Source organism: Hyla sarda, chromosome 5 (genome assembly GCF_029499605.1).
Source record: "Hyla sarda isolate aHylSar1 chromosome 5, aHylSar1.hap1, whole genome shotgun sequence".
NCBI lineage: Eukaryota > Metazoa > Chordata > Amphibia > Anura > Hylidae > Hyla > Hyla sarda.
This window is the reverse complement of record NC_079193.1, coordinates 54,961,286-54,985,573: the sequence shown is the minus strand read 5'-3', so window position 1 is coordinate 54,985,573 and position 24,288 is coordinate 54,961,286. Positions and strand designations below refer to the sequence as shown.

At 43.5% G+C, this 24,288-nt stretch overlaps 1 protein-coding gene across 1 annotated transcript in view; it reads left to right on the top strand.

The window, feature by feature from the left end:
- Window positions 1–22,473, top strand: part of GTPBP4 (GTP binding protein 4) — a 30,938-nt gene extending 8,465 nt beyond the window's left edge. The window contains exons 5-17 of the mRNA XM_056519525.1: window positions 8,324–8,424; window positions 10,538–10,630; window positions 11,585–11,776; window positions 11,870–11,935; window positions 13,612–13,701; window positions 13,782–13,892; window positions 15,322–15,399; window positions 17,252–17,303; window positions 18,188–18,288; window positions 18,838–19,035; window positions 20,279–20,344; window positions 21,158–21,298; window positions 21,851–22,473. Coding sequence (XP_056375500.1) covers window positions 8,324–8,424; window positions 10,538–10,630; window positions 11,585–11,776; window positions 11,870–11,935; window positions 13,612–13,701; window positions 13,782–13,892; window positions 15,322–15,399; window positions 17,252–17,303; window positions 18,188–18,288; window positions 18,838–19,035; window positions 20,279–20,344; window positions 21,158–21,298; window positions 21,851–22,003 — 1,442 coding nt within the window. The 3' untranslated portion in view covers window positions 22,004–22,473. The remainder of the gene's footprint in view (window positions 1–8,323; window positions 8,425–10,537; window positions 10,631–11,584; window positions 11,777–11,869; window positions 11,936–13,611; window positions 13,702–13,781; window positions 13,893–15,321; window positions 15,400–17,251; window positions 17,304–18,187; window positions 18,289–18,837; window positions 19,036–20,278; window positions 20,345–21,157; window positions 21,299–21,850) is intronic.
- The last annotated feature ends 1,815 nt before the right edge of the window (window positions 22,474–24,288 follow it).

Genomic DNA, 24,288 nt, shown 5'->3' with positions numbered 1-24,288 from the left:
AGTCTCCTAGGACTGTATCCACCTTTTCCAGCCCACGGGAGCACCGGAAAGATGAACTAATTTATGCAGGAAAAGTCCTCAACTGCCGAGAAGTTCGTGACGAATCGAATTTACTGTAAATTTGCTCATCTCTAGTCACGGCAGCCACAGGCCTTACCTGGCCTTCCATGGTTGCCCATGATCTTCTATTGATCTTACTGATCTATATATGATATTTGTCCTGTATTGATCTTTATGAGCCATGCATTAATGGCTTATAAAAGTCCCCTTGTGGGGTTAAGTGTTAAAAAATAAATGTGTGTATGTATATGACACGCGTGTATGTGTGTGTGTGTGTATGTATATGTGTATATATATATATATATATATATATATATATGTATGTATCTAACCCGCTAAGAAATTAACCCCATTCCATATTGAAAGTCTGAGAAGGGACTAAATAAAAATGTATTTGTTATTGCCAAGTGCGGAATTGTGGTAAGTTGATCCCATCCCAGGAATACAGGGAATAAAAGGCGATCAAGAAGTCTGATTTACGCCAAATTGGTACAGAAAAAAAAAAATACTGATCATGGCACACACAAAAAAATCTATAGTCAGAAAATCAAATATTGATACCAATCTAATATTGATAACCTATCCCCAAAATAGTCCAACTTTAAAAGTGGTTTGAAGGGCAGTAGAGATGTTCTGCATCCTTTATCCTCTATTCTGCCGTGACCCCACATCATATCGGGTCGGTCCCGGCAGCTAATGAACCCGGGACCCTGGGCTAATAGCGTGCGGCACCGATCATTGTGACTCTGTGATCAAAGTTGATTGCTGCATCTAAAGCTGAAGAAAATTGCATCCCGGCAGCTCAGTCGGGCTGGTCAGGAACACCGCGGTGTCCCAATCAGCTGGATGGGGCAGGGGGGTCCCTTACCTGCCTCCGGCACGTCTGATCGGCGATTGACTTCTCCATGTCTGATAATATCCAGGCAGGAGAAGTCAAGTCCCAATAACACTGATCATCCACATGTAGTTCTATGCCGATGAGCAGTGTTGGGAATCAATGTAATGCATGTTATAGCCCCTAGAGGGGGCTATAACATAGCAAAAAAAAAAAAAGTGGGGAAAAAGTTACTGATAATTTAACCCATTCCCTAATAAAAGTAAGAATCACCCCCTTTTTCCTATTCCCCCCCCCCAAAAAAAAACTGTCAATAAAAATAAACATGTGGTATCGCTGCGTGTGGAAATGTCCGAACTATAAAAATATATTGCTAATTAAACTGCACTGTCAATAGCGTACAACCCAAAAAATTCTAAAGTCCAAAATAGCGTCTTTTTTTTGTCACACTTTATAGCACAAAAAAATGAATAAAAAGCAATCAAAAAGTCCAATCAAAACAAAAATGTTACCGATAAAAACTTCAGATCGACTTCCGGTTCCGGCGCGGGAGATGTAGGCGGCTGAGACGGTGAGCTCCCACATCCCTGGCTGCAATCTGCCACGTACCGGCCTGTATCATCGCCCCGGGAGCCCCGCACACCACCCGCCGCTCCCCGACACCGTACAAAATGGATCGCTTCGTTCAGCGAAGCGCCACTCCGGCCCCGCAGCCCCAAACGCTGCCGGAGCTCTCATCGCAGCAGCGCGGCGCAGCGAAGATGGCGCCCGCGCTCACCGCTGAGACCGCACAGACCAGCCTGCCAGCGCAGGAGGCGACATATACTCTCCCCCAACAACAGCCGAAATGCCTGGAGAGGACCGCCACAGGGGACACTTCCAAAGGTACTGCTGCCAAATCTACCAATATGCCAAGCCCAAGGGAGGCTGAAACTGGCATGGACATTACTACATCAGGGGACACTATGAATACCACAGAGCAATGCAGCACTCCTGCTGCACCACCTGCATCACAAATCTCCCCAGACTGCCAGGGGCAACCTTATGAAGGGGGTGGCATTGACTACCAACTAATAGCAGAAAAGGTGGCGCAGAAAATGTTCCCCACGGTGCAACATATTGTAGAGGAGGTTCTGAAGTCCACCCTCCAAAACCTACATATTGATGTGGCTTCTCATTCCACCCGCCTGCAGGAAGCTGAGCATCGCATTTCTACTTTGGAGGACTCAGACACTACCACGGCTAAGCGCTTGCAATTGGCCGAAACGGAACTCCGGCGGATCTCTGAAAAGATGGAAGACTTAGAAAATAGATCCCGCAGAAATAATCTCCGTATTGTGGGAGTAAAAGAATCAGTGGCGCCTCAGGACTTACAGCGATTCTGCGAAAGGGTCCTTCCAAAAGCCCTAGGCCTGAACCACCCTTGCCGGGTAGAGAGGGCGCACCGCATTGGCCAAGGTCAGGCTCCAGTTTCATCGCAAGGTCCTTCATCGACGACGGATCACCGCCCCCGACAAGTAATCCTCCGCTTTTTAGATTTTAATGATAAAGTGGAAATTCTCCAAGCATACAGGCGCTTGTCTCAACCGTTTGAACTTTTTGGAATGCGCCTTCTTCTATTTGAAGATTATTCGGCGGAAGTAGCGAAACGACGGAGAGCCTTCAGTGCAATCTGCACTTCTCTATTCAAGGCCAAATACAGATTCCAACTACAATATCCAGCAATTTTGCGTGTATTTCACCCTGACGGCAGCATCTCAGTTTTCAAGTCTCCTGAAGCTGCTTCAACGGCCCTGGACCATCTTCATAAGTCATCCACACCACGTTCATCGAGGCGAACACACCGGAGATCTCGCTCGCCCAGAGGACCACGCTGCTCAAGATCTTCCACGAGAATCTCAGCCTACTCACCGGACCCAAGAGATCGTCGCAAAAGGCTACGCTCCCCAAGAAGAGGTAGTGGGGACAATCGTCGATCCTCGCCGGAGTGAAGAGATTATCTGTGACGATGGACTATGATTCTGCCTTGTTCCAGTTTGCCACTGGTTTGGAGTGATTATTGCTCTGATCTCCTTCTCAGGTCGTATGTGAATACACTGTCTAATTAATGCATTTCTTGCGTGCATGTAATAATTAAGTATCACTTCTGTGTCTTGTTTGCCAATGTGCTTTGTACTCTTGCTAACACGGGGGGGAACAGTTAGTTGCACACTTTTTCACAATACCAGTTGTGGGGGTCCGAGGGGTGATGTGTCGGGGATGGGGGGGCGGAGCTGTCAATCCTCTCAATGTGGCTGTTTTCACGCTCACCCCCTGCACCCCCCGAAAAAAGGGAGTCCTATACCCCAAGAGAAGTAGGGAGTTTAGCCCTGCCTCCCAGGAGGATGCCTTCTGTTCAGGTTTTTATGTTTCCCTGGTTTTTGTTTTCTTTTGTTCAGAGATACTTAGTTTATTCCTGTTCAGTCACGCTCATTACACTACAATATAAGCTTAGCCCTCAGTATATGTCGTTCATGCTCTTGATCAGACACCTCTTGCTGCAGCACTCTTACTATGGCAGGAACAATCAAACATTTCAACGCTATTTTGTTTTAGTCACCTGACAATATAGTTGCAATGGTATCTTTTATCTCTTGGAATGTCAAAGGTCTCCGTTCACCTCATAAGAGACGTATGTTCTTAAGACACCTGAAAAAAATGCAGCCGGACATAGTTTTACTACAGGAGACTCATCTGACAGACTTAGACTTCTTTAGGATGCAGCAGCAATGGGTGGGACATGCTTATGGTTCATCAGCTCAAGAGGGGAAGGCAGGTGTTCTTACACTCATTAATAAATCATTCCCGTTCACGTTCATTTCCCACGACACAGACTCTGAAGGGCGACTTTCCCATCTCCTTATAGATCATCACGGGGAAATACTTAGCATTTATAATATCTATGCCCCAAATGGGGCTAACACGACCTTCTATAGAGACTTAGTGACCAGGACGCAGTCAGACACCAACTTGAGTAGAATATTTGGGGGTGACTTCAATTCTGTAGTGGATCCCTTGGTGGATAGGAAATCTGTAGGCGCCCGCCCGGTACCCACCAGGACCAGCGACCAAATTCTCCCGACCTTTATGGAGCAGCTGGGATTGCAGGATGCCTGGCGATTATGTCACCCTGATGATCGTGAGTTTACTCATTATTCCAATGCCCATGGTTCGTGGTCAAGGATTGATTATTTTTTCCTCAGTGATGATCTGAGTGGCCGCCTGCGAACGGTGGACATTGGGGAACTGGCACTCTCTGATCATGCCCCAGTAATCTTGTCCTTACAGCCGACATTCCCAAAAGGCTCGGATATATTATGGAGATTCCCCTCATTGCTAACCAAAGATTAATCTTTTCTAGAACTCTTAAGGGGATGGTGGTTAGAATATGATTCCCTAAATTCAGAACATAAAACTGACTCGCTATTGTTTTGGGAAACGGGAAAAGCGGTATTAAGAGGTAAATTGATAGCCCACATGTCTGCCCTGAAGCGAACTGCCTTGACTAACTATGTAACAGCTAGGGATAATCTCAGAAAGGCGTACTCAGCATTTGTGTCATCCCCAAATGTAGAACTTAGAAATAGATGGAACGATGCTAGAACCCAGTATGAAACGTGGCTCGATCGTAAGGAACGTTTAAAAAGATCATACTTTGAGGTAGATCTCTTCCGGTATGGTAATAAGGCAGGACGTCTCATGGCCCGCTTGGCCAAGGGTGGTCATGCTCCCCATCATATAATCCAATTGAAAGATTCCACGGGTCAATCTCATACGAATCCCCACCATATAAATAGGATCCTAGCACAATATTATGAGAATTTGTATAAAGACACCCCGTCGGATTATTCTGCCGGCCAACGCTTTTTAACTGATATTGAAATGCCTACACTGACGGAGGATCAACGGGAAATCCTTAATGCCCCGATCACAGAAGAAGAAGTGAATCAAGTCATTAAACATTTACACAACTGTAAAGCTCCAGGTCCGGATGGATATCCCGGGGAATTTTACAAGGCCCTGTCGACTCATATTTCACCAACGCTGGTAGGTGTCTTTAATAGCTTTATGACGACAGGACACCTCTCCAAAGAAGCCTCTCTAGCCTACATAAAAGTGCTTCCGAAACCCGGAAAAGACCCCTCAGACCCAGGATCGTACCGTCCAATATCATTATTAAATCAGGATGTAAAGATACTTTCCAAAATATTAGCCGATCGCCTTTCCCGCTTTATGCCCTCTCTGATAGGCCCTCACCAGGTGGGATTTATCAGGAACAGATCGGCTACAATAAACTTACGGACGGTTATGGCAGTCTTAGACAGGCTTCATCACCACCCTCAGCCAGGAGACCAACCAGCATTGCTCACACTTGATGCGGAAAAAGCATTCGACAATGTACGTTGGGACTGGTTGGGGATGGTATTGGATAAAATTGGTCTTCAGGGAGCGTTCCGTACCTATTTATCGGGGGTTTACCGAACCCCGGTTGCAAGGGTATATTCCCCAGGGATCTTATCTACACCTTTCCAGTTGTATAGGGGCACGCGCCAAGGATGCCCTCTCTCCCCACTCTTATTTGACCTTGCAATAGAACCCCTGGCGCGCTCCCTCATACATTCTTCGATCTACAATGGGATCAAACTGAAAAGACGACAGGTTAAACTGACCATGTTTGCCGACGACATCTTACTTTTCATTAATGATCCGGGCACTTCGCTTCAGGGCATTCTGGCACATCTTAAACAATTTGGGGACTTTTCTGGGTATCGCATAAATATTTCCAAGTCGGAACTACTGCCATTGGGCCTCTCAAATCCTCGTGGGGTGGAGAGGATCTTGGATTTGGGAATAAAACTTGCCTCCACTCATATAACATATTTAGGGATCAAACTGGGGCGTACACCGGATAAATTGTATACCCTAAATTACCCGCCTTTGTTTGAAAAAATACATGCGGAATTGAGAAGATGGAAATCGATTCCTCTTACATTCCTGGGGCGCTGTCATCTCTTGAAGATGATAAGCTTCTCCAGACTTTTATATCCACTTCAAACCCTGCCCTTACTACTACGCCACGATGATGTCAAAAAATTAAATTCGGGATTCACAAAATTTATATGGGCGGGTAAAAGGCCTAGAATTGCCCTACGCAAACTGATGCTGGACAAACAGGACGGAGGCCTCAATTTTCCAAACATCAGGGGTTATAACTTAGCATGCCTCTTTCGCTTCACGGTGGACTGGATTCACGGCTCCTCCTTTCATGCCATCTATGACCTTGAGGCAGACTTAGCCTCTCCATGGACTCTATCTGCCCTCCTACACACGTCATACTCGAAGTTGCCTCCTCTCGTAAGGAGATCTGCTCTTCTGAGAGATACGATAGTGGCATGGAAGGAGGTCCGGAAATTGTTCCATCTTCCCTTCCTGATTTCAAAACATCATCCATTATCAGGACACCCGGAAGCACCCCATAACATACCTGACAGGATTAGGGCGACATGGGCGGAAAAGGGTTTGAGGAAAGCCGGTGATTTTATGGAAAAATCAAACAGCTGCTGGTTATCCCCATCTATGTTACGGGCGAAATATGACCTGCCACCCTCACATACATTCCCCCTGAACCAACTGCATTCATTTTTTGCTTCCCGCTTGCGGGCCCTAAATATAGAATTAACAAATCATGCTCTGGATTATGTGATAGGGGATGGTTCCCACAGATTAACTGTGTCCACCATTTATCCAGTCCTACGAAGAAAGTTACTCAACATAGACACCAACACCCTTTTTTCCTCATGGTCCTCATGGATACCGGGAGATGACGTTTCGGACTGCATCCTACAAGGGTGGCGCATAGTGAAACGACTTATAATAAATGAAAGATGGCGGGAAACTTATTTCAAGCTCGCTCACAAAGCCCTTTATGGTTTCAATATTCTCCCTTCTCCCGACTTCCCCGACCGAATAACATCCTGCCCGAAGTGCTCTACACCCCTGACTGACCTGTGGCATGGGATTTGGACGTGTACACACACCAAGACATACTGGCACATGATAATGTCTTACATTAACACCGTATGGGATCTCATTTTACCTTATTCACCCAGAACCCTGCTGTTTCACCAATTCCGTCCCCCGGATATAGCAGGATGTCCAGGTACTAGGGTCCCCCCACTGGTACATATCACCTTGCACATAGCTCTCCGCTGTCTTTTTGCTTCGTGGCTTTCACCCTCAATACCAACTTTGGGTATGGTTATTACACAAATGAAATTGTATTGCAGAATAGATAAACTAGACACTGAAAGACACAAAACCACGAAAACAGAACAATTCTTTGAAAAGTGGAAGGTTTTTATTGTTTCCCAATACACTCCGACTGAGATTGCAGAAATCGTTCGACCGTTTAGCGCAACGGAATGGTATTGTATGGGTATGTTGGGGGACACTCTGGGTGCCTTACGCTTACCTTCCTAAGAGTCAATTGTATGCCATCGCTCTCGGACATTGTGACAACAAATGTGGATCTTAATGGAGGGTACTACATGATGGCCTATATGAATCTTCCTGTATACTTATCGCAATTGCGTGAACGACTTCTGTATCCTGAGGCCCGCCACACCTTTCGGATTGCTTCTTATCTCAGGGACTGTTTATCGATGGAGAAGTGGCGAGCCTCGGAGAGGACTTTTCAATGACTGGATGGGCTGAGCTATATGAGCAAATAATTGTTCTTCTTTTCTTTTCTCTTTTTACACAAAAAAAAAAAAAAAAAAAAGTTTTCCTCTTCTTACTCCTTTGCAAGGAGTATATTTCATGATCTCTGTTTATTATGCATAACTGAAATAAAATGTGTTTTAAAAAAAAAAAAAAACTTCAGATCATAGTGCAAAATATGAGCGTTCATACAGGACCGTACGCGGAAAAATAAGTTATAGGGGTCAAAAGATGAACATTTTATGCGTGTTAATTCTCGTGCATGCAGTTATTTTTTTTCTAGAGATAAGACAAAATCAAACCAAAACAAAAATCTAATCGTATGGACCTACAGAATAAAGATAAGTTGTCATTTTTACCCAAAAATTTACTGCGTAGAAACAAAAGCCCCCCAAAAATTTACAAAATGGAATTTTTTGCTTAAATTTTTTTGCACACTTAATTTTTTTTTCTGCTTCGCCGTTAATTTTTTGGTAAAATGACTGTCACTGCAAAGTAGAATTGGTGGCACAAAAAAATATCCATAATATGGAATTTTAGGTGCAAAATTGAAGGGGTTATGATTCTTAAAATGTAAGAAGGATAAAACGAAAGTGGAAAAACCCTGAGTTCCCAGGGGGTTACACAGTAAAGTTTGGATTTAACTTTTTTCTTTTTTTCTTTTGACAGTGCGTCAACATCTGTCCCGTTTGCCAACCATTGACCCCAACACACGCACCCTGCTTCTCTGCGGCTACCCAAATGTTGGAAAATCCAGCTTCATAAATAAGGTTATTACAATACATAATTTTTTTAGGGCAGTAGGGATAACGTCATATTGTGCACACATTGTTAGACGGGCCTATCTGGTATAGAGTGATTTGTCTGGCTCCTATGTAGCTAGCTTTACCTAAATCAGTGTTTCCCAACCAGTGTTCTTTCACCTGTTGCAAAGCTACAATACCCAGCATGCCCGGACCGCCTTGCGCGGTTCAGGCATGCTGGGAATTGTGGCTTTGCAACAGCTGGAGGCACCCTGGGTGAAAAACACTGATTTAAAGGCTCCTGATCACTATAAGACACCATATTCCCTAATACAGAATACAGTTTTGCTAGATGAGAAATATCATTATTTATATAGCGCACACAGATTCCGCAGCGCTTTACACTCAAATTGGCACTCACAATCTTAACATATCAGTATGTTTTTGTAGTGTTGGAGGAAACCCACGTAAACACGAGAGAACATACAAACTCTTTGCAGACTTCTATTATATAGCTTGCGAGAGTTTAGGGATATTTTTTGGTGTCTGTGTAGAAAATCAGAGCAGCACAGAGGTGCAGTATAGACCCGCAGCAAGCTAAGAGTAACATATCTCTAAATGTGGACATTACTATGTTAGGTTACTGCCTAAAAAGAATTCATATCATTGTTACCAATTCATATGACATTTGTATTCATAAGCTATCAGTATCGTTTACACTGTGGACAGCAGCACAACCCATCTGTCTGTACTGATGGCCATCTGAGCCATAGTTTAATAAGTGCAACTTGGACTATACTTAAATGGGCACTGTGACTAATACAAATTTTTGCTATTGCACTCCTTATAAATTTTAAAATCTTTCTAATGTACTTTGTTTAAAAAAAATACAAATAAGTTTTCTATGTTTTATTTGTGTTAAAAAAAAAGCTGCCACTAGGGGTCTCACTACTTGTCCAGAGCAAATTTCTCCCCTTCTCTTGCACAGACTTTGGACTCCTGCTGGCCTGGCAGAAGTCCAAAATCAGGAAATGCAGTCTGGAGTGCTGAGGGGGGGGGGGTGCAGCCTTAGCCAATCATAGCTCATCTCACACTGAACTGCTCTGGGCTGTGTGTAGCAGAGTGAGGGAGTTCTCCCCTGTATGGCTTTAGATGATGTCATGACTGCTGGGGAACGCCCCTTCCCAGTCTGTGAATCTGACTGAGACTGAGCAGAAAATACAGAACAATATCAAGGTAGAAAACTTAAAAATAAAAGAAGGAGGCGGTTTATCATGAAGGGGGCAGTGATCGGGGAGGATTAGAACATTTAACAAGATCATGACAGGTACTTTAAAAAAAAAAAAAAGGCTGCAACAAAATTTATGGGTACTGCAGAGTTAGGACGCAGTGTCGCTATGTGACGTACAGCTCTATAGCTGTATCTAGAGATGAGCGAATTTACACTAAATTCAATTCGTCACAAACTTCTCGGCTCGGCAGTTGATGACTTATCCTGCATAAATTGGTTCAGCTTTCAGGTGTTCCGGTGGGCTGGAAAAGGTGGATACAGTCCTAGGAAAGAGTCTCCAGCCCACCGGAGCACCTGAAAGCTGAACTAATTTATGCAGGATAAGTCATCAACTGCCGAGCCGAGAAGTTCGTGACGAATCAAATTTACTGTAAATTCGCTCATTTCTAGCTGTATCCTAACTGATGGTGAAATTAAATAGATGTAATAGTGGATTTGGGGTTATCCAGGAGTAAGAAAACAGATGATTTTTTAAAAATACAGCACCAACCCAGTCAACAGTTTGTATGTGGTATTGCAGCTGTTTGATTGAAGTGAAAGGCGCCACGTTTTAATACCACACACAACCTGAAGACATGGGTGGTGCTGGTTTAGAAAGAAACTCTATTTCTATTCCTGGATAACCCCTTTGATTAAGTAAATCCCAAAGTATTTCTACAGTCTTGTATTAAACAGTGTGAGCAGCAGGTACATTAGGCACAATACAGACAATGTGAAAGGAATAGATTACACATCCCAGTACTACCTTCTTTTAATATGTAATAAGTTACACTATAAAGTTAATATTAGGTTTTTATTGAGTGATAAGACAATGATTCCCTTGTAACTGGAGATGCTTTTGCTTTTCAGGTGACCAGGGCGGATGTAGAGGTACAGCCATATGCATTCACTACCAAGTCATTGTTTGTGGGCCACATGGATTACAGATACCTCCGCTGGCAGGTGGGTGTGCTGTACAGCATGGAGCACTGCATGCACCTCTCTCTAACATGTATTTGGGTAATGTAAACCCCTATTGATGATGGAATTTCATTTAGAAGCAATATAAAGCTGGGTTCAACTTTGTCGGCAGGGTTTGATCTGTTAGAAAGCATTGAGAAGCCAATCTCTATGGTTATCTTCACATTTGTCGGGAGCTTCATTGCATAATCTGTTTAAATAGCGAGTCCTGAGCAAGGGAAAAAAATCACTGCTTGTAGATTGAATCCTACTAAATAAACATGACCCGATGGACCATTCAGATAAACTGAGCCGATGTGAATAAGGTCTTTAAAAGTACTGCAGTGAAGGACAATTTTTTTCCCCCCATAAGTTAGTGTTTCCCTACCAGGGGGCCTCCAGCTGTTGCAAAACTACAACTCCCAGCATGCCCGGACAGCCAACGGCTGTCCGGGCATACTGGGAGTTGTAGTTTTGTAAAAGCTGGAGGCACCCTGGTTGGGAAACACACCCCTGCGTGTCTGATCGCTGGGGTTTGGGGGTCAGGGGGTTCCGGCCTTTTGGACTGCCCGCCACTCCAGGTCCTCCTACTGCAAAGAGCGAGGATTGACGCACCCTCTATTCATCCAGCTCTCCCATAGAGATGAATGGAGGGTGCGTGCAGAGAGCAGTGTGGGAGGAGAGCTGGAGCACCAGGTAGGAGATCACGGGGGGTCCCAGCAGATGAACCCCCCGTTATCAGACACTTATTCCCTATTCTTCACGTCAGTACTCTTCAAGCAAACTTAATTCTGCAGTAAATGGTGAGTTGAACAGCCAGGTGGAGCGATCCACTTTCCCTAAAGCGAATGCATCTTCCATATATGTTGCTTTTTATCAGTACTCTTTTACATTTGAAGCTCTAATGTGAATGACCTGTTGTTAAGTGACTGACTTTCCTCATATGACACATTGCAGGTAGTGGACACCCCTGGGATTCTGGATCATCCCCTGGAGGAGAGGAATACCATTGAGATGCAGGCCATCACGGCCCTGGCTCACCTCAGGGCTGCCGTCCTGTATGTCATGGATGTCTCTGAGCAGTGTGGTCACACTATAGAGCAGCAGATGGAACTCTTCAACAACATCCGTCCTCTGTTCGCCAATAAAGTGAGTCCGGTTGTCCTATGCAGGATACAGACTTTATAACACAACCAAATGAAACTACAATCTTATTGTATCATTGCTTTTTTTTTTTTATAGCCTCTTATTATGGTTCTGAATAAATGTGACGTGAAACGTGCCTCTGAACTCACCGAGGAACAACAGGTATGTGAAACCTATAGGACATACTGTACCTTAGCAGGTAGTTCTGCAGAAAATATTCAGCACAGGTTTCCAGTGTTTCCACTATTCCAGTGTTTCCCAACCAGGGTGTGCTGGGAGTTGTAGTTTTGCAACAGCTGGAGGCACCCTGGGTGGGAAACACTGCCCTACACTATACATCATACTACATGCTACGCTAACATTCCTACACACATTATATAAAAAAAAAGTCAAATTATGAAGTGCTACAGACAATGATGAATAGGAAGTTGGGAAATAGGTCTGAAGCTTTATTTTAAGATAATACACGTCAAGTGAAGAGGGAGAACGAGGTGTCAGTCCTTGCATATTGACATCTGGACTGTCCAAGTTGGAATGGTCTTTGAACTGGTTGTAGATCAGCCTATGGCAGTCCTGCTGTCTATTCTCAAAATGAGGTGGTTCCTGACATATTGCATCGTTAAAGGATTACTGCAGTGTAGGACAACTTATCCCCTATCCAGATAAGTGTCTGATCATGAGGGATCCGACCACTGAAGCCCCCCGCGATATGCTGCTCGGCGCCCCGGCTCTCCCCATGCCGGAGCTGTGTCCACCGCAGCATGGAGCTGCGGCCGACATGCCCCTTCCATGCATTTCTTTGGGAGAGCCAGAGATACCAGATCGCTGTATTTCCAGCTCTCCCATAGGGGTACATGGAGGGGGGGGGGGGGGGGCATGTTGGCCGCCGCTCCATGCTGTGGTGAACACAGCTCTGCCATGGCGCCGTGCAGGATATCGCAGGGGTCCGGGCAATGGAATCCTGCTGATTGGGGATACGTTTTGTGATATTGCATAACCTCTTTAAAACATAAGGTGTAAGGCCTCCTGGATTGCACCAACAGTTTTGTCCCTTAGGAATAGTCCCTAAAGTAAAACTAATAAGAATAAGAGACCATCAGTCATCCAAAAACGATTACAAAATATGAACTTGGTTTTACTGAGATTTCAGAAAACTGAAGTAACTACATATAAATAATTGCTAACAAATACTTAATGACAAGGAACATCTAGGAACACCACTTGAAATTGTGTGGGGTTTGGATTTGTTTAGGAGGGCTTAACATGTTTGTTTGTGCTTGGATTTCTGTGTATTGTAGGGTTTCCCAACCAGGGTGCCTCCAGTTGTTGCAAAACTACAACTCCCTGCCTGCCCGGACAGCCTTTGGCTGTCCGGGCAGGCTGGGAGTTGTAGTTTTGCAACAACTGGAGGCACCCTGGTTGGGAAACACTGGTGTATTTTATTAATGATTGCTGGAAATACTGTTGCTGTATACTGCTTTCTATGTGAAAACCATATACAGCTGCATTGCAAAATGTATATATTGACCTTCTTATACAAAAACGTACACAAGTAGATGTATCCAGTTGTGTACGTTTTTGTACCTGTACGTTTTTTGGCCTTTTTATTTTTTTATATACCAGGCTCAGTTCTGTCTGGTTTAGGAGTCTTTCATGATGTTATAAAAACCCTATGCAGATTTTATATCTCCGTATTCAATGCAAAACGAGTAGGCATTAAAATACGTAAGGTTGTGTAAGTTTTTTGTTTCCCGATTAGGGAAATAAACTCATATAAAACGCGTATGTATGTCAAAATGGTGATGGGAATGTAGCCTAACACATCACTGTTTATGCAGAAAATCTTCAAAGACTTGGAGAATGAGGGCTTGCCAGTGATCGAGACCAGCACCCTCACAGAGGAAGGCGTCATTCAAGTAAAGACTGAGGTTTGTTCTCCTTGTAATTGTTGATCATAGATTTGGGCTCTGAAGAATAGAACATGAATTTCTCTTTTCTGATATTTCAGGCTTGTGATAGACTGTTGGCTCATAGAGTGGAAACCAAGATGAAGGGGAACAAAGTGAATGATGTTCTTAACAGGCTGCACCTGGCTGTACCAACAAAGAGAGACGAGAAGGTGAGATAGTGACGGTCTTCTCATGTTGGTCAGGAATAGCAGATTGACTTTATTTCCGTGTGCAGATTAGGCTCTGTTCACATTGCAATTTGTTCCTTTAGGGTCTATTCACACGTACAGTGTTCTGCGCAGATTTGATGCGCAGGATTTCAAGCTGTGTTCAGTTTACATTGAAATCTGCGCATCAAATCTGCACAGAATACTGAACGTGTGAATAGACCATTAAATGGGCACTGTCCGATACAAAAACTTTTGATATGTTGTAAAGCATGCAGAACCAATAGGTTTTGCAATTGCTTTCATTAGAACATTTTCAGTATTTCATTCTGAAAAAGCCAGTCAAACAACTGCCCCCCCTGCCTGCTTGGACACAATACTAGTCCTGCTGTGTCCATGCATCATCACGTATGTCATGGACACACTTCCTTGATTGACAGCTGTGAGCGCAGCTGTCAGCTTGTGTCCCACTACTGTCCATAAGGACAAGCTGGGACTTGTAGTTTTGTTAATGTTAGGGGAGATGTGAGCAGACAGCATACTGAGGGAGGGGGCGGAGACCTGCACAGTGAGGCCACACCCCCTCCCTTTGAGAGGAATTCAGACTAGTGAGCTAAATTAAAAGTGTAATAAATAAATAAGTAAAGGTGATAAGACACATAGAAATTAGATGTACATGGTCAGGATTAGGTACTGAGTGATATATTTTAAGTCTTTTTGTTGGATCTGATGGGTACGCTTTAAGGTACGCATACGTTGTAAAACTTGCCAACGTATCTGTGCTCGGACTGGCATTGACTCCGCTAGTGACTACGTTTGGGTCATTTACCAAGCGTATACAAGTTTTGGTTTGGACTTGACTGAAGTGGCTTGCAGCACTTCACAGTCTGAGACAAAACTCTGATACGTTCAGAAAACTTAGTCACTAGCTGACTACAATCGAGTTACTGACCTTAAAAGGGGTAATTCACCCCTAGACATCTTACCCCCTATCAAAAGGATAGGGGATAAGATGTCTGATTACGGGGGTCCCGCCGCTGTGGACCCCCACGATCTCCCTGCTGCACCCGGCATTCCTTCAGAGCACCGGCTGCAGTGTTGGAGGTTTGTAACTAGAGGTGGTGTACCCCTTTAATAAGGCCTGTGCCTGTCCAAGCTCAGATACTTTGCATCCCATTTTGACAGTGTGGAGGTATTGTGACTGACTAATGTACTGCTGGAATCTCCTGACAATACTGAACATACACTCAGAAATAAGACTTTGTATGCAGCCTCTCATACTACAGCACTTCTTCAGTTAACTCTTTTAGCCTCTACTTGCTACACTATCTTTATGCAGAAAAAGCAGTTTGCTTGTTTGGCTCATTTCTAAAAAGGAAAAATGTTCTATAAACTATTGTTAAGGTAATATAAACGCTTGACTTGTTTTTAGGAGAGGCCACCCTTCATTCCAGAGGGCGCTTTAGTAAGAAAGAAACGTATGGATACCAATACACCAAAGAAGAAATTGGTAAGTTCACCCATTTTTTTAATAGGTGTATGTGTAGCTGAAAACGTATGTTAAAGGGATACTCCGCCTCTAAACATCTTATCCCCTAGCCAAATGATACGGGATAAGAAGTCCAATCGTGGGGGTCGGGCCGCTGGGGAACCCCACAATCTCCGGCGTGGCACCCCTGTCATCTGGTGCACGGAGCGAACTCCATTCCAAGCTGGATAACCACAGCTGCTATGCCCCCCACCATCCAGGTCTATGGGAGGAGGCGTGACAGCTAAGTAGACATGAATGGAGGGGGCATGACGTCACAAACACAGAAGCCTCAAGCATCCTTTTCACCACCGCGCTGGCCCGGAGATCGCAGGGGTTCCCAGTAGCCGGACTCCCCGCGATCCTTTGGATTGGGGAGAAGATGTCTAGGGGCAGAGTACCCCTTTAACCCCTTAATGACAATCGACGTAAATATGTGTTATGGTGGCGTGGTACTTAGCGCACCATGACGTACATTTATGCTCTGTAATGACCGAGAGTATCGGACCGGTTCTCGCGTCATGCACGGCAGGTAACGGCGGACATCTGTGATCAAGCTGATGTCCGCCATTAACCCTTCAGATGCCGTAATCAGTACAGATCACGGCAATGTGGCACTTAAAATGGATGATCGGATCGCCCAAAGAGCTGCCGCGAGTGTCCCATCATCCAGCCGTCTCCACGGGTCTTTTGCTCTGGTCTGAGATCGCCGATAATACTGATCAGTGCTATGCCCACTGAACAGTATTAGCAATCAACTTATTTCTATAAATAGTCCCCTATGGGGACATAAAGTGTTTAAAAATAAAAATAAAAAAAATGTGAAAATCCCCTCCCCCTGTAAAAATATCAATAATCCCTTTTTCCCATTTAACCCCAAAAAGCATGAATAAAAAAATTAATAAACATATTTGGTATTGCCGCATGCGTAATGTCCGAACTATTAAAATATAATGTTATACCGTATGGTGAACGGCGTAAACGTAAAAAAATTGTCCAAAATTTCAGCTTTTTTGATTAAAAAGTTAAGTATAAGCAAAAGTGGTACCAATAAAAACTTCAGATCACGGTGCAAAAAATTAGCCCTCATACCGCCCCGTATACGGAAAAATGAGTTATAGGTGGACAAAATAGGGTTATTTTAAACATTATAATTTTGTTAAAAAAATAAATAAATCTCAAACAATTTTAAGCGGTAGAATAGAAAAGCATATAACATGGGTATCATTTTAATCATATTGACCCACAGAATAAAGAAAACATGTCATTTTTTACCATAAAGTGTACAGCATGAAAACAAAACCTTCCCAAACGTATGTATTTCTTTTCAATTTCCCCACGTAATGTTTTTTTGGTTGCCCCGTACATTTATATGGTAAAATGAGTGATGTCATTACAAAGGAAAATTGATGACGCAAAAAACAAGCCCTGATATGGGTCTGTAGATGAAAATGAGTTATGATTTTTAGAAGGTAAGGAAGAAAAAACAAAAATGCAATGGGTCCTTAATGGGTTAAGGTTGTCTAGAGAATGTCGGTTTACGTGAAATCAGGATTAGGCACGTTTATTCCGTCAGCGGCCCCAATATGCATTGCCGTCAATGATTATGTCCGAGCAGTTGTAGCACAAACTAAATAAGTCTGTGCTGCTGTGCACTGAATGCCCCCCCCTCCCCCACCCTCCCCTGAATTTCTCCAGGTAGACATTTTATAGTGTTAATGCACAGTTAGGCCCCGAATCTGCACCTAAGTTCTGTCAAAATCCTGTGAACAAAATTGTGTGAACATGGCCTAAAGGACAATTAAACTTTTTTTCTTCTTTTTGTTTCTTTTAGGAGAGAGATTTGGAAATAGAGATGGGCGATGACTATGTCCTGGATCTGCAGAGTAAGTGTCCTCCTCAACTTTTGTAGCACAAATGTCCCCTAGTCTGTGCCAGTGCTTACCCCTTCATCAGTGTTTCCCAACCTGGGTGCTTCCAGCTGTTGAAAACCTACAACTTCCAGCATGCCCAGACAGCCAAAGGCTGTTTTGCAACAGCTGGAGACACAGTGGTTGCCCTACATAAATCTGTAGATAAATCAGGTATTTTTGGAGTCCCAGTGTCATGGATATATGCCACAAATATAGTGATACTGTGGTGGATAAGCCTTGTATGCCATGTCTGATTTAAAAGGGGGCACCCCTGGAAAATATATTTTTTTTATTTATTTATATATTTTTTTTTTATAAATCAATTGTTTCCAAAAAAATTTAACAGATTTGTAAATTATTTCTATTTAAAAATCTTAATCCTTCTAGTACTTATCAGCTTCTATTTGCTCCATAGGAAGCTCTTTTCTTTTTGAATTTCCTTTCTGTCTGACCACAGTGCTCTCTGCTGACACCTCTGTCCATATCAGGAACTGTCTAGAGTAGGAGCTAATCTCCTTAGCAAACCTCTCCTGCTCCAGACAGTTTTTAAAATGGACAGAGGTGTCAGCAGAGAGCACTGTGGTCAGACTGAAAAGGAAATTCAAAAAGAAAATAACTTCCTGTGGAGCAAATAGAAGCTGATAAGTCCTGGATGGATTTTGATTTTTGAATAGAAGTAATTTAAAATCTGTTTAACTTTCTGGCACCAGTTGATTTAAAAAAATAAATAAATAAATAAAAAAATAAAGGTGAAGACGGGAACACTCTTAGCACAATAACTTTGTTTAGTCTGAGGTGCTTCAGTGTTCTGCCTATTCACAAGTTGAAGTTTTAATTCTTTATATTTCATTTTAAAGAATACTGGGACCTAATGAATCCATCAGACAAGTACGACAAGATCCCAGAAGTCTGGGAGGGACATAACATTGCAGATTACATAGATCCTGATATCATGAAGGTGAGTAATAGGATACGGGATCCTATTTAGAGCTTATAGATGTATAGGCTACTTTTTAAAGAATTTCTATATCTTGTGTTGATGTATTGACAGGGTATGCCATCACTTTATGATCGGTGGGGTCTGACCTTTGACTTTCTCACTTTTACAATTTCTATAATACCTTGTTATCCACATTATTTACATCAGTGTTTCCCAACCAGGGTGTCTCCAGCTGTTGCAAAACTACAACTCCCAGCATGCCCAGACAGCCGAAGGCTGTCTGGGCATGCTGGGAGTTGTAGTTTTGCAACAGCTGGAGGCACCCTGGTTGGGAAACACTGATCTACATAATCTCCGACACTTTCCCATGGGTTGCCCAGTATTGCATTGCCCTATTCATTGTAATGGGGAAGGGAAGCAATGCCATACACAGCAGTAGTACCATTTCTGGTTATAGTGAGTACTGTTAAAGCCTTTGATTATAGGAGGAAAATTTCTGTGTATAGTAATATTTGTGATTTAAAATAAGTGCACCCCCCCCCACCATCCTTTTCTTTATTTTGTTAGAAATTAGAAGACTTGGAAAAAGAGGAGGACTTAAAGGAAAAAGCTGGGGAATATGACAGCGACATGGAAAGCGACGACGAAGAAATGGCAGAGATTCGCCAGCTCGCTCAGCAGATTCGTGATAAGAAAAAACTAAAGGTTCTTGCATCAAGAGAAAAAGATATTCATGGGCCACGGCTTCCGAGGACTGCTAAGAAGGTAAGGGCCCTAAAATCGAGGTGTCCAGTAAGGATTATGGCTGAACCTTATAAAGAAGGGGGCATGGGCCTCTGGCTGTGAGTAAAGGTCTCATTTCACTATCCTCTAATAGTGTTTCCCAGCCAGGGTGCCTCTAGCTGTGCAAAACTACAACCCTCAGCATGCCCAGACAGCCTTTGGGGGGGAAAAATTAATGGTTCATGGATTGCAAATTTGCATAATTGTTTAATACAGTGACCCCTCTACCTACGATGGCCTCGATGTACGATAATTTCAGCATACGATCACTCTGAGATGCCATCACATGTTGAAGGCAGCATCAACATACGATGCTTTTGTATGTCGGGGCCATCGAATAAACGGCTATCCGGCAGCGCAGACTGCTTCAGCTGCCACCAGATAGCTGTTTACGGTGACCCGTGTGGTCCGCTGATGATCACTTACCTGTCCTCGGGGCTCCGGCGCGTCCTCTTCGGGATCCCCTGCATTGTTGGCGCTCTCTATCGTCGTCTTCACGTCGCTGCGCACGCCGTCCCGTCATCCAATAGGAGCGGCGTGCGTAGCGACGTGATGGCGGCGACGGAGAGCGCGGATGCTGGGGAAGCAGAGGCCTTGCCAGAGCGTCGGGGACGCGGCGACATCCCGGGCAGCGGTGACTGTCCGGAGCGGCGGGGACACGTGAGTACAACTTCCTCTACCAGTGGTCTACAACCTGCGGACCTCCAGATGTTGCAAACTACAGCACCCAGCTGTCCTATACTTTACATTGCACGGATCCTACAACATACGATGGTTTCAACAAACGATTGTTCATTTGGAACGAATTCCCAGTAGAGATGAGCGAACTTATAGTAAATTTGATTCTTCACGAACTTCTCGGCTCGGCAGTTGATGACTTTTCCTGCATAAATTAGTTCAGCTTTCAGGTGCTCCCGTGGGCTGGAAAAGGTGGATACAGTCCTAGGAGACTCTTTCCTAGCACTGCATCCACCTTTTCCAGCCCACCGGAGCACCTGAAAGCTGAACTAATTTATGCAGGATAAGTCATCAACTGCCGAGCCGAGAAGTTTGTGAAGAATCGAATTTACTATAAGTTCGCTCATCTCTAATTACCATCGTATGTTGAGGGACCACTATATAGGCAGGATATTCTCCTGACATATAGGAGAGAGACCGGAGCATCTATCATCCTAGAATTATTGCAAGAATACAAATAAAGGCATGCATTATATTCTATTAACAGGTGCAACGCAAGACATTAGAGAAAGAGATGGGTGAGCTTGGGCTCGATATGGATGAGAAGAACGAGGTAAGAAATTATTATTATTATTTTTTATTTATTTTTTTTAAGTTCTTTTCTGCAATCACACTCTTCTCTATTGGCCGAAGGGAAAATCTGCTGCTGCAAAGAGCGCGTTTCTGGAGTACAACCTTATGCTACATAGTCGGTAATTGACGACTTTGGGTGTAATAGAACATTAATGTAATAGAACATTAATGGAGTGTGTACACAAGCTGAAGCCACTCTATTCCAATTGGATAGAGAAGTGTTAAAGGCTTGAATACCCCATTAATTTTTCCTGTAGTGAATTCACCCAAAACTACCCCATGTGACAACCGCAGTTAGTTGAAGATTTTAGTAGCTGAACACTAGTAGTTGGTTCACTACATGGGGGCTGCCTGAGAGGAGAATGTTTTCCTGGGTAAATTTTGCCTTTTGGGTCCCTATTTTATGTAGTAGTCATTAGGAATAATAAAAATAGTAAACATAATAATAAATTATAATACAAAAATACAACACACAATATGGATATTCCTTATGCAGCTGCCGATGCATGCGGCATACCACGGTTTTAGGTCTGGGCACAAAACAGGATACGGAGTCACTATCTGACTCTGGTTGGCTCATTCAAATGAATGAGATACGGGCCGGATCCGGTGACCGTATCTTCAAAACGTAGTGTGAACCCACTCTAGCCATGCTGACTTGTGCCATCCCCATTAACAGCAATGCAGTCCTTGCAGAATTGTTCCGAAAAAATGTCCATGTTTAAGTGGAAAGTAGAAAATGTTAAGTAATCACATTTCCACCAGTAGTTTTCATGTCCTCCATTCCTTTCAGAGCCACTATGCAGTGCAAGCCAGATCCAGGAGTTTACAAAGGAAACGTAAGCGGGAAGAGTCTGAACCACCAGCATCTGTCACTCGCAGCCGAAGCAACTCCAAGCCCCCGCGAGACCAGTCTGGGGTTCGTGATGCAAAGGTGGGTGCCCCTATTACTATGTATGACTGGTTAACTTCATATAGATTCCAGTGCAGAAATTACTGCCTGGCTGTCTCATGCATTATATTTATTTAAGGGGGTTCTCTAGGGTTGAACATTCATGACCATTTGTTGCAAAACTACAACTCCCAGCATGGAGGCTGTCCAGGCATGCTAGGAGCTGTAGTTTTGCCTAGGCAATCAGTGTTTGACCAGAGCTTGACCCCTGCTGATAATAATAAAGGGGATGTCATGATTGTAGGAACAGTAGGATCCAAACTGGTCAAACATTGACTATCCTAACTAGAACTATTAATGCTTCCTGGAGCACCCCTTTCCCGCCTGTGGAGCATACAGCAGCTGATAAATACTGGAAGGATTAAGATTTTTTTTAATATAAGTAATTTACAAATATTTTTTTTTTCTGGCACCAGTTGATTTAAAAAAAATAAAATTTCTAGTGGAGTACCCCTTTAACAAAAAGGGTTTTGCGTAGTTCCAGACACGTACATGCTGCAGCATCTCATGATAAATTTCCTTTATATCTACTAGATGGCCAAGAAAGCAAAGACCATCATGAAGAAATCTCAGAGGAAAATGAACAGACTGAGCAAGAAAGGAGAAGCTGACAGACACGTGTTTGATCTGAAGCCCAAACATTTATTAGCTGGCAAGAGGAAATCTGGCACCCATGACCGACGATAAGGTGGTCACAAGCAGAAGAACATCTCGCCTCCTGGTGTGCTGCTGAATGGACTTCCAGTGTAGAAGGAGCTATCGCCATCTTTTTAAAGAGCTTTCATCCTGTATTTGCCGTGGAGACGAACAGTGAATTTGTTTTATGGATCGGACTAATCTGGACTTCACCACCACTCAGGTTAGGCCTTGTAATTCTATAGGTCAGTGGACATTGCACCATCTAAAAGGATTAGTTTGATGCCATCATCTAATAGTATTTTCCAAACAGCGTGTCTCCAGCTGTTGCAATACTACAACTCCCAGCATGCCCGGACAGCCGTTGGCTGTCCGGGCATGCTGGGAGTTGTAGTTTTGCAACAACCGGAGACAGGCTGTTTGGAAAACACTGATCTAATCTGTGCAGCCTGTTTTCATCATGGATAGGGCACATTCCAACTATGCCTTTATGTTCAGATGAATAAAACAACTTGATATTGTGTCACGTTTTGTGCTTTATTTAAAATATTTGTCTACATAACTTATACACAACTTTCCTTATGTCCTAAGCAGCAGCACAATTTCATTGTACGGATGTTAGGACTTAGGGAAAACAAATTATCAATTTCACATTGCAAACCCACTGCATATTTTCCTATGAGCAGACACACAGAGCTACCCTGCAGCATTCGTGTGTGCATGTTAAGTCAGTGCACTGTCCCCTCCTCCAAACCTCACTGTGCACACAGGGATGCCACGGGAAGCCCTGTGTGTCTGCTCGTAGGAGAATATGCAGCAGATCTTGCTCAGCATAAAATAAGCTGCAAATACGCTATGTGTGACCCTACCCTAATCATAATTATTTTAAATTACATTAATTTCAAGTCTGGCAAGTAAATACCTGATCAAAGCGGCCTTAGTCACTGCTCCCAGCATATTGGGATAGGAGATGGTTCCCCCCGCTTGTGAGACCCAGGACCATTACATTTTACTGTTCTTGGCCGGCAATAGTTGGTGGGGTGCTGACACCCCATCAGCTTCAGTACCTGAATAAACCAATGTATGGATGTGAAAGCCTTGGTTTTGTAAATAGTGGTGATGAGTTACTGCAGCACAGTTCCCCAATAACATGAATAATGAAAGTAAAGGATGGACTTTACTTTCCTTCCTTTTTGGATCCGCTTCTGTCTTAGGCCATGTCCACGCTGGAATGTCCATGCGGACATTCTGCCAAAATACTGTGCGGACATTCTGACCTTGTTTTTAGAATTCCCTGTTCTTATGGGCTTCCTTCTCTCCTTTAAGGGAGACAAGGAGGCCCCGAAGAAAACGAAGGAAAAGGAACCCAAAGTTAAATCTAAAAAAATGTGGGGTTTGTGCTATTATACTGCATGAAGGATATAATAAGCCCTATGTAAAGCCTGTATGGATAGGTTAATTCAGCAGGAATCCCCCCTTTTTTTTATTTTTTATTTTTTTGGGAGGAACTTCGCTCTATTCTAAAATCTGAAGTTCAAACTTCTGTTGCTGCGGCTCTGCCTAAAGCTAAGTTTGTTGATCCATCGCCACCGGTTGATCTGTCCCAAATGTCGGATCTTCCTTCCTTTTCGGATTCTCCTCCACTGTGCTATTAAATTCAGATTCTGAAGTTGATATTGTTTCTTTGGGTTCTAATTAGAGATGGGTGAAGTTGGTGATTTTTGATTCGTCACAAACTTCTCGGCTCGGCAGTTGCTGACTTTAGCCTGCATAAATTAGTTCATCTTTCAGGTGCTCTGGTGGGCTGGAGACTGTCTCCTAGGACTGTATCCACCTTTTCCAGCCCACCGGAGCACCTGAAAGCTGAACTAATTTATGCAGGCTAAAGTCAGCAACCGCCGAGCAGAGAGGTTTGTGACGAATCAAATCACTGTAACTTTGCTCATCTCTAGTTCTAATTCACAAGAGGAAGGTGATGTCATTGAACCTTGTACACACAGAACCATAAGAGATATTATTTCTCCTCTGAGGACACGGAAATTTTAGTTAATGCTGTCAGAAATGCTATGAACATTCCTGAAACCGCTGGGTCCACTTCTATCCAAGATCTCATGTTTGTGGGATGGAAACCTGAAAAAAAAATTTTTCGCCATTCATGACAATATTAAGGATCTTATTCTTGAGGAATGGAAATAACCTGAGAAAAGGCTGTTACTAGAGATGAGCAAACTTACAGTAAATTCAATTCGTCACGAACTTCTCGGCTCGGCAGTTGATGGCTTTTCCTGCATAAATTAGTTCAGCTTTCTGGTGCTTCGGTGGGCTGGAAAAGGTGG